Source organism: Haliaeetus leucocephalus, unplaced genomic scaffold, assembly GCF_000737465.1.
Source record: "Haliaeetus leucocephalus isolate CR32 unplaced genomic scaffold, Haliaeetus_leucocephalus-4.0 Scaffold450, whole genome shotgun sequence".
NCBI classification, from domain to species: Eukaryota; Metazoa; Chordata; class Aves; order Accipitriformes; family Accipitridae; genus Haliaeetus; species Haliaeetus leucocephalus.
In genome coordinates, this window is record NW_010972886.1 from 20402227 (window position 1) to 20421479 (window position 19253).

Genomic DNA, 19253 nt, shown 5'->3' on the forward strand with positions numbered 1-19253 from the left:
TTTGTCGGGGCCAAGGTCTGCAGGCTAAAGCGGGTACCAAAAGACCATCTGTAGCTCCCGTCTTTACAGAGAAGTTTAAATAGGGGGATGAATGAGCACAGGAATTAATGAATGATAAAGCCGTATGGTCTCAGTCAGCCTCCTACGCCTGTATGTGGTATTCAAACCCTCCCAGCCTTCTGCCACAAAGAGAGGTTTCTAAGCTACATAAAAAAAGGGGGGGGGGGTGTGTGCGTGCAGGTTTTTAACAACAAACCCAGTGACTCGCCTCAAAGTTCCCACCAGGTTTCCCTGCTCCGATCTAGGGGAAAGGCACGCGTTAATGCAGCGGGGAGGGAAAAATGGGAGTTTTCCCCAGACCCGGCTGCAAAACCCGCTTTGATAGTAAGAGAAGCCCAGAAGGATCAGCTCTGGGGCTCGTCAGTGCTAACGGGCTGCCCACACGCAGGGGCAGGGGTCCCAGCAAAGATACCCTAGGGGTTTCGTCCCAGCAAGGGCAGGCAGGTTTCAGATAAGCCACCTGGACTGACCATGCTGCCATCCACTTCACCAGCCTTTGGGGGGTGTGTGTGTGTCCCCACCCCATCCATTTGGTACAGATTAAAGATGCCTGGTAAAAGCTAACAAACCTTGAAAGGCCCTAAGGGGTGTTTTCAGTGAGGGGTTGTGGCGAGGGTGTGCTCTGTGCTTGGAAGCGCATCCATCATAAAGCAGCTCCATTTAAAAAAAAGGGTAAAAAAGAGAAACTCAAGGCTAGCATGGGTTTGAGAACCTCTTGCAGAAATGAAACCTGCTCGCCGGTGCTGCAGAAAAGCGAGCCCCCATCCCTCCACCCCTGCTCGCCAAGCCGCGCGGCATTCCCAGGCACCCAGGGCAGACCCCGGCCGGCACCCACGCTGCACCGGCCGTGTACCGGGCTGTCCCTGGGCAGTGAGCCATGCTGACCTGCTCGCTCCGGCCACCGGCGAGAGGATGCTATGGCTCACGGTGCCATCGGCTGGAGATTAACAGGTGAGATCCAGGGAAAGACAAGGACATGGATGGAATCGCCGACTTTGCGAAAGGAAGGCTCCCGCCAGCCCCACAATGCTAACAGGGTGAACCCAGGTTCAAACACCCCAAATCTTTTCGACTCCTGTTCAAGAACTGGGGGCTGCCAGGGGGGATCGTTTCTCTCCAAAATAACCCATGAGAGGCCAACACGGAGGCGAAGGAAGCACGGCGCGAGACTGGAACGCTACTTTTATTTTAAGAGCCGTCATGTGTAAAGCATTAGCGCTTTTGAAATTGCATTCTCGAGTTAATTAAATGGACAATCTTTTCTACATAAAAAGTGAAAGCAAGCAATTAAAAGCTAGGCGAAGAGAAAGTGCCTTTTCGGAGTGGGGTGCTACCCCTCTGTGCTCGCTCCTCCTGATCTGAGCATCTCGAGGGAGCCGCTGTCCAGGCATGCTGGTACAGCACCCAGGGAGGCAGTTCGCACCGCGTTGGAGTTCACCTACAGGATTTGGCATCACAAGCCCCACGCTCGGGCGATGCGCTGAACCATCCCGTGGGTCCTTTTCCCCCTCCCGAAGTGCCCATGGAAACCATACGCTCTCAGTTAATGGATTTCCTACGTATAGGGATGTTGACTGGCTCATGATGGTGTGAAAAGCCGCAGCAGTTATCTTTGCTGCAGTAAAACACCGACCTTCAGTTTTAGGCAGGAGGTAAAGTTCACTATCGATTGGACCCACCGTAATCTGTTTATAATTACTATTATCTCTGAGTTAATCTTGCGAGAGGTCAACAGTTTTACAAAAATCTTGCGAGCCATGTCTTTTACCTCTCAACTTCATATCTGGGTCAAAAGGTCAATTACTGCAGCTTGCTGACTTGAGATTTAAGTAAAAAAATGTACACTCCCATCCCAAAGCTCCGCCGGTGCAGTGGGGGGATGTGGGCAGGCGCTGACCCTCGGCGCAGGCAAGGCACCCAAACCTTTGGAGAGTCTGAGCTCTGAAGTCAAGGGGAAGAGTTTTCTCAACTCGGGACTAGTCCCAGTCCATAAGCTGAACTGCGGTTGGCTGCTCACACGGTGGAAGCCTCTGCTGCTGAGGCGTTGGGGCATCTCCTGCGCACTGGGATGCAGCCGACGGGTCCTCGGCATCGCACTGGTGACTGCCTGGGCACTCAGTCCCTGCACCATCGGCTCGCGTGGCACAGCGCTCCAAAGGTGCCGACCCCCACCTATAAAGAGTCGTGTGTTTAGGCAGCCACCTTCCTGCCCAGGCACACGAAGTGAGTATTTAAACCCCCAGGCTCCACTCCCGTACCTGCTCTGGGGAGGTGACAAATGGAAGTAGAGCAGAAACCCACAGGGTGGCCGACAGAAGCCCTGAAGATGGATGAAGATGCGACTCGATCTCTCATCCCCATAGTCCGTATTGTCAAATATCGTTGACTGCGTTATTTTACCCCCTGCGATGGGATGCTGCTGGGTGGCTTTGGGCAGCACCACTGTGCAACACTGTGCTTGGCGAGGAAAAAAAAAAAATTAAAAAACCATCAAGGGGTGCTGTTGCACCCTCTCCTGTGAGAGGCGGCTGGGTTTTGGGAGGAGGTGAGCCTGCGAAGCACAGCCCGGGCACGCGGAGCATTGCTCAACTGCTCTGCAGGCAGGTGTCATAAACAAGCAGGCACATGGCAAACATATCGATTTCCCGGAGCTTATCGCGCAGCAACCAGTGCTCAGTTACCAGGCTACTTTAATATGTAATTTACTGCGAGAAGGGAGAGCGGGGCTGAGGGCGGCTGAAATATTTACCGTGGGATGGACGGGGAGGTTGAAGGTGCGCACCGTGCTGCAGGCGAGCAGGAGGGGAGGTACGGTGTCTCTTGCCTCTAGCCGTCCTTAGTATTTTCCAACTATTAAAAAAACCCCCCCAAAACCTTGCCGCTGCGACGGAGTGTTTACACAGATGCTATTAATCTTCTTCTGCAACTGTTTACGCTATGAAAATACAGTCTCAGCTGCCCGGGCTCTCCGTCTCCTTAATTTAAATTCAGACGCTTAATTTCTGTCAAAACGGAGCCCACCGAAATTACCTCCATCCATTTCTGGTGCCTGACTTGCCTTGTCATCTGAGATCCCGCCCGGCAGAGCAGGGAGGGAAACCGGGCGGGAGCCTGGAAAAGAAGGGGAAAGGCTGCATTCGGAAGGCTTTTCTCCTCCAGCCCACCTGGGACCAGCCATGAAAGCAAAGACCAAAGCCAGGCTGTTTTATACGCCCAGCCTGAGATAGCAGTCCTGTCCTGCACCTGGTTACCTCCCTTGGACCGGCAAAGCCCATTGGGACGGAGGGGATGCTCACCTCCATTCAGCCCCTGCAGCCCAAGAGCAAAACCAGGAGGCAATCGCCCTCCCGGAGGCACGGCACCACGCAAACCATCGCCACCTGCCCCGTGTTCGCCCTGACAAACAAAATCCAGTCCCTGTCTCTCAGGTGATGGAAGAACATCCATTTCTGTATGTATTTCACCAGCAAGCCAGCTTCCTACCCACAAGCAGAGTTTTAGCAGTGGAAGGAGCCGTCCTCTCCCCCCGGGCACCTCCAGCCATGTCCCAGGTGTAAGGGCATTTTGCAGATGCGACGCTCAAGGGAATCCTGGGACCGATGGGAGGCTTGCATTTTCAGAGCATAAAATTTTTAAAATCCTCTTTATACAGTGCCTCTCAGTAGATCTTTTGGAATTTACAAGATAAATACTGGTAATTTGATTCTTATCTTCTTCAAATCCAATTCTAAGGCAATTCTGTGTAAAGGACACTAATTATAGCCCGAGGGGAAAGAAAAGGTAACCCATCAGTGAGAACACACTTGCAACGTTTAAAGGGGTATGGGACACTGAAAAGTTAAATAGATTTCAAATCTGCTCTTGCAAGAACATTCATTTGTTGGGTGAAAATTATTCTCTGCACCGTTCCCGCTCCCTAGCATGTACTTTTGGCGATTGGCTCAGAGCTGCACTGGAAATAACAGCAGCCAGGTTTGCATCCAGTTTGCTGGCGCTTTGGCTGTCTGCAGATCTTTTAAAGGCTGCCCAGTCGTCCGAGAGCAAGGCTGAGAGACAGCAATACCAGGGATAACCGAATCTTGACGCACAGACAGACATGTTACTTTTTACCCTTGCCTCCCTGGCATTATTTACTAATGAAAAGGCACAAGTTAATACGCACAGGGGAATGTGATCGGCGGCATAAGCTGAGCATGGTAAAAACATTAAGCCTTAGCCCAAATATTATGTATTTTCCAAAACACACGCCTAAACATGGGCCACTCTGGCTCTGAAACGTGACCAGGGGCCAAGAGCCCCTACGCGTGCTCCGGCCACCCAACGGCTGCCTGTTTACTGCTGAAGAGCATCCGGAGGAGGACAGCGGGAAGACTGTGCCGGCTACCGCCGCACAACACAGTCCGAACATTACGGCACCTATAAAATAATAAAACCCGACCCCGGGACGCGGAGCCAGCATGTGGCAGAAGACGATGCAGGAAGAATCAAAGGGATCTGGCAACCCAAAAGGGTCTTGCTTAACGAGTGCCGCGGCAGGCCGTCATTCTACAGAGCCCAGGGGAAAAGCCCGTGGGCCCAGAGAGGGGTTGGTACCCAGGGCACAAGCATCCACGGCTGCAGCATCTCGACAGGCAAGAGCTGAGTCGTTAGTTGGGCTGAACAACCAGGACTGGCATAGCTCACAATTTATTCATTCTGGGGGAGGGAGGAGAGATGCTGTTTCTAAACCATCGGGAGGCTGGCATTAACATCCATCGTTAGCATCCCTCTGAAGACGATACGATTATTTCTTTTAACACGGTGACACTTGCAGCTAACTCATGTCTGACCCCACCAGCGCAGGGCAGACGCTGTACAAGAGGTGACCAAAGGTAATTGAAAATACAAGCACCGTGGATCGGAGCAGAAGAGCTGTCTCAGCAGCGACCCTCATCGCAACAGGTGAGAGCGATGGCATACAGAGGACAACCGGCACGCACCCACCCGGGGCGCATGGTAAATCAGCGCTTTGCCGAGGCTGCGTGTCGGGGACGACCGGGTGGACTGGGGGCACGCGAAGCAGCAGAGCCGTGGTCCCAGGAGGCACCGCTGCCGTGCATCTGAGTCCGACCCCAGCCTGGCATCGGGAACCAAGACGCGTCCCACGCAACAGACTCCATGCAACATCATAGCGAAAGGGGAAAAAGCACCCCAGCCCGCTACAACAGCTTGCAAAATAGCCCTTTTTCCCAACATCATGTACGCAAACATTTCCTATTAGCCCGCTTCCATGATTCAGCAATTCAAGTCCTGGTAATAAAAAGTGTGGTAATCCACACATTTGTGCGGAAGAATGGCAAATTCATGCCTTCAATGACTTTTGAGAGCTGTGCTATTAAGAAAAGACATTTTCTCTTTCTCGCATTGAAGGAAAAATACAGTTATTTAAAAATGGCAAAAGAATCAGCTCATTAGTTAATAACAGCGACAAAAACCCTACCAGGGGAAAAGCGAGTGGCTACAGACCAAAGCAAGAATTAAGCCGATGTACGTAAAGAAGGAAAAAAACGCCTGGCCCTGAACCTTAAATTAGCTGGAAGAGAGGAAGGAAAACTTCCAAACACAAACAAGACCCTGCAGCAGCCCCTACCATCGCCACTGCAGCCCAGCACAATGCCCTGACGGAGCAAACCCAGTGCCCTCACAGCCCGGCCGTGGTCCCTCAGCACCGGTGGCACCGCTGGCTCCAGCCAGCGCCCACCTGCCTGTGAAGCGGTCCCCTGCTGAGCCCCCCAAGGACCAGGTTGCTGGGGAGTGCCCACAGCATCCTGGGTGAACCAAGGCTCAGCACCACAGGGGGAGCTGGGCATCATAGGGAGGATGCCGGGCATATTGCAGGGGCTGGAGCATCACGGGGGGATGCAGGGCATTGTGGGGACATGATGGGGGGCACCGGGGCTCGGCTCGGGGCTGCGGCTGACCCGGGACGCGCCTGGGCTGGGGGACGCCTTGCGGCATCCGGCTGCTCTTTGTCTGCTTGCCTCTGCCCGGGCTCTCGCGTTGTCACCGCTGTCATTTCTCTCGCCCTCCGCTTACTTATGCGGAAAACGTGGTTTCCGCGTGAGCCGTCGCAGCACAAAGGACCCTATACAAAGACGCACTTGCCGCACGTTACACCCAAAGAGGAAGAACTGAAATGCCCCACAACACCACCGGCCGCAAAAGGCGATGGTGCACGGCACGGATGGGAGTACAGGCGAAGCACCAGGAGCATCCCTTCCCACGGTGGCTCACGGCAAAGCAAATCCTGGCACAGCATGGCTTTCCACGAGAAATCCCGCTCGCGCACACAGGTGCCATCTTTTTGGTTGGGTGGAAAATCCTTACCCCACACCACAGCCCAGAGACTCGATCCCACGGAGCGCGTTTGACGCCAGGGACTAAAATGCCTCATCCACAAGAGCACCGAGGATGCAAACCCCGCTCATGGCACATCCACGCAAGAAGCTGCAGCGCTGAGGACCGGCGGCTGGGCACGTCCAACCCAGGAGACCCCCAGCCCAGGCGTACAAACACAATGCAACACAGTTTGCTTTTAATGTTGGCAGGAAGAAAGTCCCCATCGCTTGCTCTAGGTCAGCGATCCTTATCAGCCCCCACCAACTGTATTTGCGGGTGGTACCAAACGCCCAAGCAAACGAAGTTGGGGGGGCAGGAAGAGGAAAGCAAATGAAGCAGAGGGGGGAGGAGAGGAAAGCCAATGGTGTTTGCCTCCCGGCCTTAGCCCATGATGCTCGCCTGCAGCAGGGCGGTGAGCAAACAGGGTCCGGCACATCGGTACCTGCGGCTGCACGACACGGCATTGTGTGCAGCGTTTGATGGCCCCCTCCCCGACACACGTATCACTAGCGGGAAGCTCGCCGCGCACGGCCGCTTCGTTCACTTAGCAACAAAGGTGATAATTAGGGAGCTGCTTTCCACCTCCAGCCAGAGGAGGATGCGGCGCAGCTGCCCGTGCCAGCAGTGGCCAAGCCTTCGGCGCTTGGCCAGCAGAGCAGACCCCGCCGTGCATCGCTTGTGCTATAGGATAAGGAGAAGGAAAGCATGCCAAGTGCCTTCCTCGGGAGATGCCCATTTCTGCTCCTCTGTGGGACACCCTGTGCTCAGCTGACCATCACCAGGGTCCCCTCTTTTGCCATCTTCTTCCCATCTTCTTCTGGAGGGGCACAGCCGGACGAGTCCCTTTCCCAACGGCGAGGTCTGACGTGAGCTCTCCTCCCTGCTTGGCCTTGCAGCCACCCCGATGTGCTGGAGCGGCACTGGCCGGCCGGCACCCCCAGGCTCATGCAGAGCGATGCCCACGTCGATGGCACACGACCCGCCAGAGCCCCCCACTCCCCCCATCCATGTGCTGGCTGGACACGACACCCACTCTGGGGCAGCCCACAGCAGCTCCCACCCCGCTAAATAATGCATTGGCCAGCCCTAATTAACGCAAGGGAAGGATGATATACATTTCTGGGCTGCTTTAAGTTACACTTGGTTAGACGCCGAGGGAAGAGCCGCCTCCAGCGAAAGGGTCAGATAAGCCAGAAATCAATACAAGCGATTGCCTCCGCATCCCGAGATCCTGGCACCCCTCCCCAGCTCCCACGGGCAGGGCTGTGGGCATCCCACAGGCAGGGCTGCGGGCAGCCCCGGTGCTGCCCCACTCTTGCCTGGGCTCGGGTACTGCTGACTCAGCACCCTGCGGGCTGGGAGCTGCCGGTGGCCCGGTTCCCACCACAGCACCCATTGGCCTACACACGATCTTCCCGGCAGCCGCCCAGAAACGTAAAGCCCAAACCCTTCCAAAAAAACCCCAACGAAATGCTGCCCTTCGGCCAGGGTGACAATGAACTGAAAGGCTGGGGGAAGGCGAGGCAAAGCCAGAACAGCGTTTCCCCATCCCTCCCCCGGGAGCAAGAGGAGGCAGGGACCCGGAAAGCAAGAACAACAACTCCTTTTCATTTTTTTTTCCACGGGAAAGGTTTTCAACAAAGTTAAAATTTTCCTGAGAAAGATTCCTGCTGGAGGGAAGCGGGGTTTCTGCCAGCTTCATCGCACACCGCGCTCTTGTGCAAGGCAACCCATGTGCAAGACAAGCGGGAGCTGGGCTCCAAGCACCCACCGCCTGAACCCCAGTGAGACAGGGCAGCTGCGGGAGCCCCCCCCGCCGCCCCCCAAAAGGCGAGGGCAGTGCGGACAGAGCTTGCACGCTACAAGTGCCTCCGGCCACCGCTCTCGTTCGCAGAAGCGCCCTCCCCCCCGCCCCCCACCTTGGTGCTTGGGGTATTTTCTACGAACAGGGGGAAGGAAGAAAGAGAAGAGGAAATCACCGCGTTACTGGTAAAAATAGCAGAACACCCAGTAGGGAGGTACAGAGGGTTTCGGTTCTGAGCGCTGCGCCGTTTCGCAGAAAGGGGCCCCGGCGTGCAAGCCAGCGGGCGCCCTGCTGCACCCCGACCACCCTATGCCGCCGTGCACTGGGCTTGCCACGTGCCACCGGCAGGGAGGACCTGCCGTGGCGCTGGTGATGCACGCGGCACCCGTGCCCTCCAGCTGACCGCAACATCGTACGAGCGGGACAGCGTGCCGGTGCCGTGCCGATGCGGTGCGGGCAGAGGGGGACCGGTGAGGCGTGGGCGTTGCACAATGCCTGTGCCTTATCTCTCCCACGCAAAGGCAGTTTGTGTGTGTTGCGCAGCAGGCTGAGACCGCAGCCCGTGCCCAGCCGGAGATAAGATATCCGTCACCGGCGCTCGCTGCGCTGCGCTGCCAGCAGCGAGCTCCCGCGGCCAGCCTGAATTTGTGCGATTTGTGAGCCGTTTGCTGGCTCGCTCTGCACCGGGCATCCCCTCTATGCACCCCCTCACTGCTTCCCTGCTGGCTTGCCCCCATCAGGTAGCCCTTTTCTGGACCAACTCGAGCAGCTCGTTCCAGACCTGTGATACACTCAAGCAACTAGGATGCCCAAGCTCACAGCCATCCCCGCTCCTGGGCCAGAGCAAGTCCCAGCAAACCCCCAAGAAGCCAATGGACCAAGCAAAGACATGCAGTAAAATCTGGACACCCATGAAGATGTCCCGAAAGCCTCGTGCTGCCACATGTGCACGCTTCTAAGAAGACCGGCTGGGTTTTGGTTGGACTTTTTTAAGGTGCAGTCCGTTAAATCGAATTTCTTGGAGCCGTAGCCTTCACAGGTTTAGTCTGTGCATGCCAAAATTAGTACAACCTGTCCCTAAATACCATAACAAAAAACACGTAGTAAGCGCTTTGCCTTTATTTATGTCAGTGCTGGTTGCAAGGAGGATGAATCACACTTCCTCCTTAGCACTCCTTTCTAATATGATTTACTATAAATAATGCGTGGAGAAAAGAATGAGGGAAGGTGACAAAGGGCAAAGCGCACAGAGCCCAGCACCGTCCCCAGACTCAGTGGCAAGAGGATAAAAGCACCTTCAACAGTCGTGATGGAGCTGCAAACAGCATGTGGGTTGTAACTGGGGTAGCACCTGGTGCATAAATGCAAATCTGAGACAAAATTAAATGACAAGGCAATAGTAATATATATTTTTATATATATATACACACACTCACGTATATTAATTGCATTATGCCTTTAAAATATAGTTACTCAAAAAGCAACACAGGTCCCCACCAACAGCAGAACCCCTTTTTCACCTTCACAAAGCCCAAGCTTTGGGCACAGGGACATCTGCCGTGCCAGGGGTTGGCTCTGCCAGCCAAAGGGCACGATGCCGGGAGCCGCGCGGGTGGTTCGGCGCGTGGACTGCTTTCTGCTGCCTTTCTGCAGGCAAAGTGACTCGGACCTTGTGGCGTTGCACGGTTATTTCACAGGGAAATAAGAGCCCTGTGCTCCCAACAGCAGTGCCAGCAGGGACCATGAGCCCACTGCCCCGGGTACCTGCCTCCCACGGGGTATTTGTGCTTTTTCCGACCTCGCGAGCACACCAGCGATGGAAACGGTCTCGTGTTTGGGGGTTTTTTAGTTTCTCTTTGTCTTTCCGCTCGGTCGACGTTTGCCTTCTTTATAGGTCACCAAGGCAAAAACAGGCGTCCTCCTCCCTGCCACAAGTCGCCTTTGCAGACAGATGGAGGTGTATTTTTTCGAGAGGGGGGTGCAGAGGTCCCCTCCGCGGCATGCGAGGCAAGTACCGTGGCATCACCTGTGCTGGCATCCTCCACTCGCCCCGGTGCCGGCGTCCAGCGGCGCTCCCCCCAGCACTCTGCCTTTGCGCACGGGAGACGCCGGCGCACAGCAAGCCAGCCGCTCCTCGTACAGCACTAAACAGAGCACGGGGTTATCAGCCCGGCTGATACACGCAGATAAACAGCCCATCTCCCGCGCTGACGCCGGTAACAAAGCAGGGTGTTTAACGCCGATTTATGGCGGGCGGCTCTAGCGAGGCTCAGTACGCCTTCCAGCGCTCGTGCCTACGTGGAGAAGTATTTCCTCAATTGCGTATCGCTGACTTGTTTGCTAAACAACGTGCCAATAAAACAGCAACGAGACGACGAAGGCCGATGGAAAACTAAACCAGCACAGCGGGGCGTGTATCCAACCATAATCTACTTAAAATCAGTTAAGAACACTATAGCGAAAATGATATGGGCAGCCTTGGCCCTCAGCCAGAGCGCAGAGCCTCGCGCCTACAACCCGAATTTTACGGTGATGCTCTCTTCTTCTTCAGCTGCAAAATGCCTGAGCCGGCGGATGCTCTTGTCAAAAAGAGGAATCTGCCTTTATTTGTGAAAGCACATGGTCCAGCAGTGCTTAATACTCTCACAAAGGTATCTGCTGCTCCCCACGTCAGCTGCAGAAGTTATCCAAAGTGCCGCGAGTGCAAACCGGCATTCAAAAGCGATACCAAGCATTTCAGGCATGCTTCAGCCTAGCTAAAGATTATCCAGAACGAATCCACGCCCAATGCTCCTGATTGCCCCGCAGCAGGTCTCTGCAACCAGGCCCGAGCCCGGGAATAAGAGTAGATGTCATGACTGCATCGAAAGCTCATAAGCCTGTATTAAAAGGCATCTAACCACACGCAGATTCACCTGCCTTCTTTGCCTTTATTCAAAAGGATGCATAAACCTTTCTCTGTGGCTCGTGTTTCCCGAATCTCCTCCATCTGAATTTCCCTGCGTGCCACACTTCTCGTTTCAGCTGGTACCCGTCACACAGCCACTTTGCAACCGCCCGTCTCTGCCAGGGCCGGCGAGCGAGCCGACCCCCAGAAAGCCCGACGAGACCCGTGAGGTGCGAAGAACGCTGCCGTCGGCAGGGGCATGTTGCTGGCACCCGTGGGCGCCGGGCTCCCATCGCTCATCAGCTGCAGACGTCTGTGCATCCTGACGGTGCCTGCCCAGGACGGCAAAGGAGGGAGCGATGCCCAGTGAAGGACTAAATGCGACCATAAAGCCCTGAGCTGCCTAACACGGGGCTGGGGTTGGGGGGGGGAACCTTGCAGGCAGAGTGACACAAGCCAGGACTGCCGGGCGAGGAGGAATGAATGGAATAGGCTAATTTACACAGGAAGTGAGCACTTACCAGACCCTTCATCCCAACACACAAAACCCTCTGCCATATCTGGAAGCAATTACACCCAGTTAACATGATCTGCCTGCCACTAAAATTAACTGCAAACAGAAATATTTTTCACTTTTGCAACAGGAGATGCCATGGCCCCGTGTTTGGCTGCCGGGAAATATTTAGTAATTACTCATTTAAAGCCTCTCTTGAAACTGTCAAGGGGTGGGGGGGGTGGGGAGTACAAGAAAAATCTTGCTAATTGCGAGCAAAAAGGAAAACGCAGATCCTTTTACTCTATCCAAGGAAAACAGACTTACGCACCGGCGTAACTACAGAGCCAACGTCGTGCAGAAGCAGGGAAGGCTGCAGGGACGCTCCATCGCAAACTGCCGTGCTGCTCTGCACCATTCCCACGTGCCACGGGGAAAAGAAAAAAAGAGTTGATAGCGTCACCCCTGAAACAGCACAGGCTACCGAGGGTCCCTCAGCGCAACCAATAAATACATTTTTAACCAACATCACTCTACGAGCCGTAACGAGAACTGAAAAGGCTGTGCAAAGCCAATCGAACTGCTGCAAGAGACATCAAGAGAGCGTGCTTTGGGGAAAAAGCCACCCCAAGTGTCCTCAATCAGGCAGGTTTTACACATCGGGGTCCCAACCCTGCAGGCCACGGGGATCAGCTGGCACAGAGCCACCCGCCCTGGTCCCTGGGGAAACGAGCGACGCTGGGGACGGTGGACGCACCCGGTCAGAGGGCAGGCAGCATCCCCATCGCCACTGTGGAAGCCCCTTTGCCATTGGTGAAGCGTCAAAAGTGCTGGACGCCACCGGCAGCCTCGCCATCGGTAGGGAAGATGCAAAAGTTATTCCCGGGCGAGGGGAAAAAAGAAAGAAGATTTTAAAAAAATTTTAAAATTGGTCTTTTCTGATGGGAATATCAGAGTTTTGCTTTAAGAGGCATCACCCACGCAACTAAAATGATGCAGAATAACTGATGGAATAACATGGAAACCGAAGGGGGCTTTTCCCCCTCTGCACTAGGAGCCGAGTATGGAAACGGTTAAGTCTCCCACTGAATAAATCAAAAGTTCAAGGCTGCAACATACCACGCCGTATTCCCCCTCTGCCTATGACAAGAACCAGAGAGCCCCCGAAATCCCAAGCATCCTGAGCGGGGTCTCCGCCGGCGCTCACAGGTTACACGCTCGGGGTCAGCGCCGCGGACCTTAGCTGCAACATTCATTTCCTGAGCGGGGCACGTCCCCCTGCCCATAAAGCTAATAAGAGCTTCCTTGCCCGGCCGCCCCGCGCCGTGCGGCAGTGGCCAGGCGGCCGGGAACGCTGGTTTCCATTAGCCCCTTATGATGCCAGGTGCCGCTAATAAGGCCCATCAGCAAGAAACAAGAGCTGCCAAGTCGTCTTCAGACTCTGGAAGTAATCACGGGCAGAGTTTGGGGGGCTGCTGGCTTTTTTTTTTTTCTTCCCTCCCCCCTTGTTTTCTATTTTTCCTCCCTTTTTTAAAGTTTCGGTGGCAGCGGAACATAAATTGCCGAACGCTTGAAATAAAATAAAAAACAACTACTGTATCGGGCTACCAAAATTAACGCTAATAACATCTCACAAAGCACTTGGGATCCGATTTATCACGTTTATTGCTTTAATGGTATCCTGCATCTGTTTCTCACTGTGACATGTCGAGCAGTGCCAACGTGCCTAATGGCATCAGTAGTACAATGCTCAGCTAATCCAGGCAGAAACAAACAGAGGTGAGGCTGGCAAAGAAAGAGGCGAACGCCAGAATACTTCCCTAGGCAGCTACCTAAAGTTTGCTACGGCACTAACATTACGGCTCCATGCAGACAGCGGACCAACAGGCTACACGTGACGGGGACTGCTGGGCGTTGCAACCGGGGCCTGGAGCCCCACGGGAAGCTGCCGTTTCCCTGAGTGGGATCATTCCGGATCAGCGGGAGCACCGATGCCTGGTCCTGCACGCCAGATGGGTGACAGCACCAATGCCTGGTCCTGCACGCCAGCGCTGCTGCTAGCAGCCAGGTAGATCTGCCGCTCCTCTGCGCTGCAGAAGGGGGAAAAGAGGGCAAAACTCTGCAGTTTAGGGCACTGTGGCCCTAGGTAGAGCAAGCCTCCTTATTCCTACCCCAAAAATACTTCGCCAGAGCACACGTCTTTTAGGTGATGTCTCAGCCACGAAACCTCAAAATGCCAAACTCAGACACGAAAACTGGGATGGAGGCTTTCCCCAAGGTGCACTCTGTCATACAACAGCGAGGACGGGCACCTTCCAGCCAAAACTGCTCCCAGGGGAGCAATTGCCTGCCGCCAGCCTCCGCTAGCCTGCCGACACCATTGCCACGAAGCACTTTCGTTTTCCAGCCGAGCATCTCCACCTTGCACAGACACACACATGGCAAACGCAGCCAGCAAGCCGCATCGCTACAGTGGGCGAATTCCTGGACAGCATCGGGGTTCAGATGCTCGGCCGTGTCACCAGTGATCTGTATTGAATCGCATCCCCACCTGCAGCCTTCACTGTTGCTATCGACGTGAAAAAAATTAAACCGTGTCTTTTATGAAGTTTTAAGGCATTTAACTTCTCGATGACACATTACTCCGGGCTCAGCACGGCACTCGCATCGCAGCTCGGGAGGTTTTTCTTCATACCAACAACACCAAAAAGGGCCACTGAACTATGGCTTTTTTTTTGTCTGCAATTAGAAGCGATGATCGATACTAACATTAGATTAAGTTTGAACTTTGCTGAACCTAGGAGGAAATCTTTTATAAAAAAAATTGAAGAGTCGCCAACTCGATATACACTCAATTAGTCAAAATCGTAAGCTTGGTAAAGAAGAAAAAAAACCCCAAACCGGATTGTGCAGCAGCTGGTGGGTTCGGGGACCCAAAAACCCCGGTCAGGGCCAGTGCCGAGGCTTGCAGCCGCTTGGCCACCAAAAGGTCACGGCTCAGCGCTCTCAACTCGCCGGTGTTATGACAGGGCACAGGCGATGCTGCCACGGGGCCGAGGGTGGCCGCGGAGCCACACTCCCGCACGAGGCCGGGGCAGACGACCATCCCTCAGGCACACCTCCATCACCTGGAGCGAGCGGCTCCCCCACGCCCTTGCCGAAGCCCAGCGAAAAGCCAGCCCAGCCCTTCCCTCTCCTTTTTCCTGCGTGCATTTCCCATACTACCAAAGATAGGACCAACACTCAGAAGGCTCCGAGACTATAAACTTATATATATTTATACTTATACAGGCATGTGTGCGTGTAAACAAACATACCCGCCATATGTATACACTCGTTTGTGCAACGTAAACAGGCACAGCACCCGTTGGCTCGCTGAGCTCCTTGCAGAAAGAGCGGCGTCAGCTCTGGATGGGTTCGGGCTCCGTCTGTCACCTGCTGGGGCTTGGCACGTGAAAGCCATCGTGCCGGGCGGCCGAGCAGCCCGCGGTACTGTTACGTACCCCTCCCCAGCAGCTGCCCCCTGGCCCCCAGCTTGCTGCAGCTCGAGCACCTCCACATTCACTTCAAAGTCGGAAAGCAAAACCACAGCAGCAAATGCACAGCAGAAAGGGGTCAGCGAAAGCCGCCGGTTGACAAGCAACACCGTGGTACCCTCGGCACATCCTGCCCCCACCGCCAGCCAGCTCGGGGAGGTGGTGCCAGGACCTCAGCACGGGGCGCAGACTCCCCCAGACCACCTCTCCAGCAGGCACTGGAGTGGAGAGGAGCCTGTAGCCAGTATGGTGCAGCTGCCACCACCGCCAGAACTGCTCCAGCAGAGAGCTACGGATCCCAATCTAGTGTAGATGCTCTTTAACAGCTCCATGAATACAATAGGATCCCACAAATCCTCCCCAAACGGTAATTTTCACAAGGTATTAGAAAGCAAATGCTATAAAAAAGCCACATGAGACCATGTCTACAAACACACACCGCCTTGGATTTAGACCCTGGGGGTGGGGGTGGGGGGGCAGTAAGTTCATTTGACTGTTACCCAATGCCTTTCAACATGGACGGTCTCGCGGATCAGTTTAAAAATGGCTCAAAGGATTTGGCTCACCCTGCAAAGTTTGCCAGTGCCAGGTAATCTGTCAGAAAGCAAGAACAGGCTAACAGAGTTTGGCGCTGGCTTAAGCAATTGCCTGCGAGGCTTCGCTTGCAAGGGACGACACTTGGCTCTGTGCTTCAGTCAGAGCCGGCGAGCCCATCGGAGCACGGCGTGTACCCAGCCTCCCGATAAGGATCACGAATAATTAAGAAATAAGCTATGACCCCGCAGCCGTGGTTGCCAAAATAAGCCAAGCTGGGGAAGGCGCTGTGAGATACAGGCTGCTGCACTGGACAAGCTGGGCCACGCTCTCCCACCTCCCAACCGCTCGGGTGCGCAGGGAAGGATCCGACCTCACAGCCCGCCCTGCCTCGGGGCAGATCCTTGGCCAGCGGCAGGAGCAGCCGGGCAGCCCCAGCGTCTCCGTCTCCTGCGGCCGCACGGGTTGCTGCTCTTGGGCTTGGAGGGAGAAAGGGAGATGCTCGAGACCGCAGCAGAAAGGCACGTTAAAATTCTCTCTGAGCCTTCACTGCAGCTCTCCTCCGGTGACGTTCGGTCTGCATCACCGCGCGGCCGGGGAAGAGCCGCACCGAGGTGGCTTCGGGCACGCTAACCACCACAAGCCCCAGCTCTCCCGCCTCTGAGACGGGGGAACAAAGCAGAAAGCGGCTGTGCACCTGCACAGAGCCGGGAAACCTCTCCGAGGGGCGAGGGCTGCTCTCAGCGGGGTCTGCGCGGCAGCTCCGAGTCGCTGGCCAGACCGAGAGGTGACGCTGCCAACGCTCGCAGACCCGTGCGGGGCCAAGAACCCCGGAGTGGTGGCTGTCGCCCCGCACTGGAAATGTTCATGGGCTGAACATGCGGGGAACTGCCACTCGGGCACCCGACACCGGCTCCGGCGCATCCCGCACCGCTCATGGGCGGCAGCCTCCACAGGCGGCGAGCGTGCTCTCAGCACTGGCTCCCCCACCAGAGGCATGCGCCGGCACGGCCACCGTCCCTGGAGCGCGTTCTGTGCGTCGGGACTAATTAACCTGTTGATTCATTAAAAATCCGAGACGGTGCGCAGCCCGAGGAGGCTGCGAGCAGCTCCAGCACTGCACCGGTGCTGCCTTCCCCCAGGCCAGACGCTGCCATCCTGCCGCGGGGCTGCAGCCGCACCGGGGGCCAGCGCTGCGCAGTGCTCGCCGAAGCACGCCTAGCACCAAGGGGTTTGACCGGCGCTGCTGACTTAGGTGCGGTAATTAAAGCCACTCCGCTTCCCGGCCAAATCGGGGAACGAGCTCTGGTCCCTGCTCCCCCGATCGGGAGACGGTAAATGGGGGAGCACCAAACTCACGTGCCCGTCACAGCCACCATGCTCCCACCCCGCAGCAGCTCCCCAAGGTGCGGGGCTCGACGTGGGCACAAAGATCCACCCCCACCCCGAGCAGGGGAGCCCCAAAATTGCAGCTGCAGGAGGTTCAACTCCAAACCCGTCCTCGCAGGGATGGACCTGCGTCTCTGCGGCAGCACGAGCCCTCCACGCTCGCCTCAGTGTTAGCCGGCCTGACCTACGTGTTACTTTGTGCAAAGTGCAAGCATTTCATAAACCGGGAAGCTGAGCGGCAGAAAACTACCAGGCTAGCAAGGCACTGCACGCAGCGATCTCAAGCATTGCCGCTGCAGCCGGGCGCGGGGACCCCGCAGGTCTCTTCTCCCGCCCCTTGCCCCGCACAGACGCGCCCGGGTGCTGGCGCGGGCGGGATGGGCTTTTGGCAGAGGGTGGGCGAGGGCTGCCTGACCCCACGGCCTCCCTTCACGTGCGGATCCCTAGCTCAAACGGTAGCGACCGTGAGCAGTTCGGCGGACGCCAGTCAGGGAAACCGGCGGGGTCTGTGCTAGCAGGAAACACCTATGGCCCGAGCCCCGTCCGGGCTGTCCTCCCCAGCCAGCGCTCGCTGGAAGGAACCTTCTGGCATGGCTGCCAGACCTGGAAAAGTTGCGACAGCCGTCCCTCCGTCCGTACCGCTGTTGGGTCCCGGTTTTGGGCTCCGCGGCGGGAACTTCGCGCTGGCAGGCGCGGTGCCCGTCCGGAAACCGAAATCCTCCAGCGAGATCCCGCCCGCCTGGTGCGGAACGCAGCGGCGCGCCGTCGGCACTCACCTGTGCTGCTCGAGGGTCTCGTTGTCCGGCAGCTCTGCCCCGCACACGCTGCACTGCTCGCCCAGGGCTCTGCTCTCCGTCTTCATGCCGGCCGCCAGCTCCCCCAGCTTGCTGAACAGCTCCCGCTGGATGAAGCCCTGGGGCAGCAGCCCCCCGTAGGCGCTGAAGTCCATAGAGACGGCCAGGGCTGGCTGCACGTGCAGGGCGGACGCCACGGAGGGCGGCACGCCGAGCACCGGCTCAGTCTTGTGGTTCGGCAGCAAGGAATAGATGCCCAGGGGCTTGTCGCCCTGGGCAGCGGCGGCGGCGGACGGCTCCGGCCCCAGCGGCAGCCCCTGGCCGGGCTCGGGCGGCGGCTCGGCGCCCTCCTCGCGGGCATAGTGCAGTTCGCGGGCGCTGGTGATGACGCTGCCGCGGGTCGGGGTGCCGGGCCCTTCCTTGCCCTTCTCGTCAGGTTTCTCCCCGCCGGAGGCGCCGGGCTCGGCCGTCTGGGGGCTGTTGCGGCTGGAGGCGTCGTCCACCTGCATCGCTTCGGTTTTGACCTCGGCGAGGCCGGGGGGGCGGCGGGCGGCGGCGGGGCGCGAGTCCTCGGGGGCGCCAGGCGGCAGGGCACCCTGCAACAGCGACTGCCCGATGGTCATCAAGCTGTCCACCGCCGCCTTGGTGGGGCTCATGGCGGAGAGGGGGCCAAAAGAAGCGGAAGCGGAGGGGCTCTGGTCCGCCGCGGCCGCCGGCAGGCTCTGGCCAGCCGCACCGGCGTAGCCGCTCTCCTCGCCGGCGGGCTTGGAGACGAAGAGGCCCTTGATGTACCTCGACTTCCTCTCCTCCTCTTCCTCGGCGGCGGCGCCTCCGTCGGCCATGGTGACCTCGGCGTCATTGTCCTCGGAGGCCTGGATGGTCTCCAGGATCTTCAGGCACTGCTCCTCCAGGTACTCGATCTCCAGGATCTCGGCGGCGTAGAGCAGGTCGTCCAAGTCTTCAACCTTGGCCTGCAGGGTGGCGGTGTACGCGTACTCCAGGATCTGCTGGAACGTCTTTGGCGAGAGGAAGTCCAGGGTGTAATGCTGGCTGTTGCGGTGGAAGAGGATCTCGAACATCTTGCTGGTGCAGGCCAGCACCGTCCGGTGCGCGTGGAACTCCTGGCTGTCCACCATGATGACCACGTCGCACAGCGTCCCTGCCAGGCGCATCTGGTTGGCTTTGTGCAGCAGCCCGGTGGGGTGGCAGGGGTTCTGCAGCTGGATCATGCCCATCTTAGTCAAATCCATTGCGCTCCCGAGGCTCACTCATCAGGGTGCCTCGCCGTCGCTCAAATCTGGGACTAGCTTTGTGTGCCGACTATCTGCGAAAACAAAAGGCGGAGGGGGGAGAGGAGCGGGGGGGAGAGAGCGGGGAG

The 19253-nt window shown here is 56.8% G+C and overlaps 1 protein-coding gene across 1 annotated transcript in view; it reads right to left on the minus strand.

Moving 5' to 3' along the window:
• ZBTB16 (zinc finger and BTB domain containing 16) overlaps positions 1–19189 on the minus strand; it is a 61346-nt gene extending 42157 nt beyond the window's left edge. The window contains exon 1 of the mRNA XM_010574956.1: positions 17858–19189. Within this exon, the coding sequence (XP_010573258.1) occupies positions 17858–19125 (1268 nt within the window). The 5' untranslated portion in view covers positions 19126–19189. The remainder of the gene's footprint in view (positions 1–17857) is intronic.
• Positions 19190–19253: the final 64 nt, after the last annotated feature.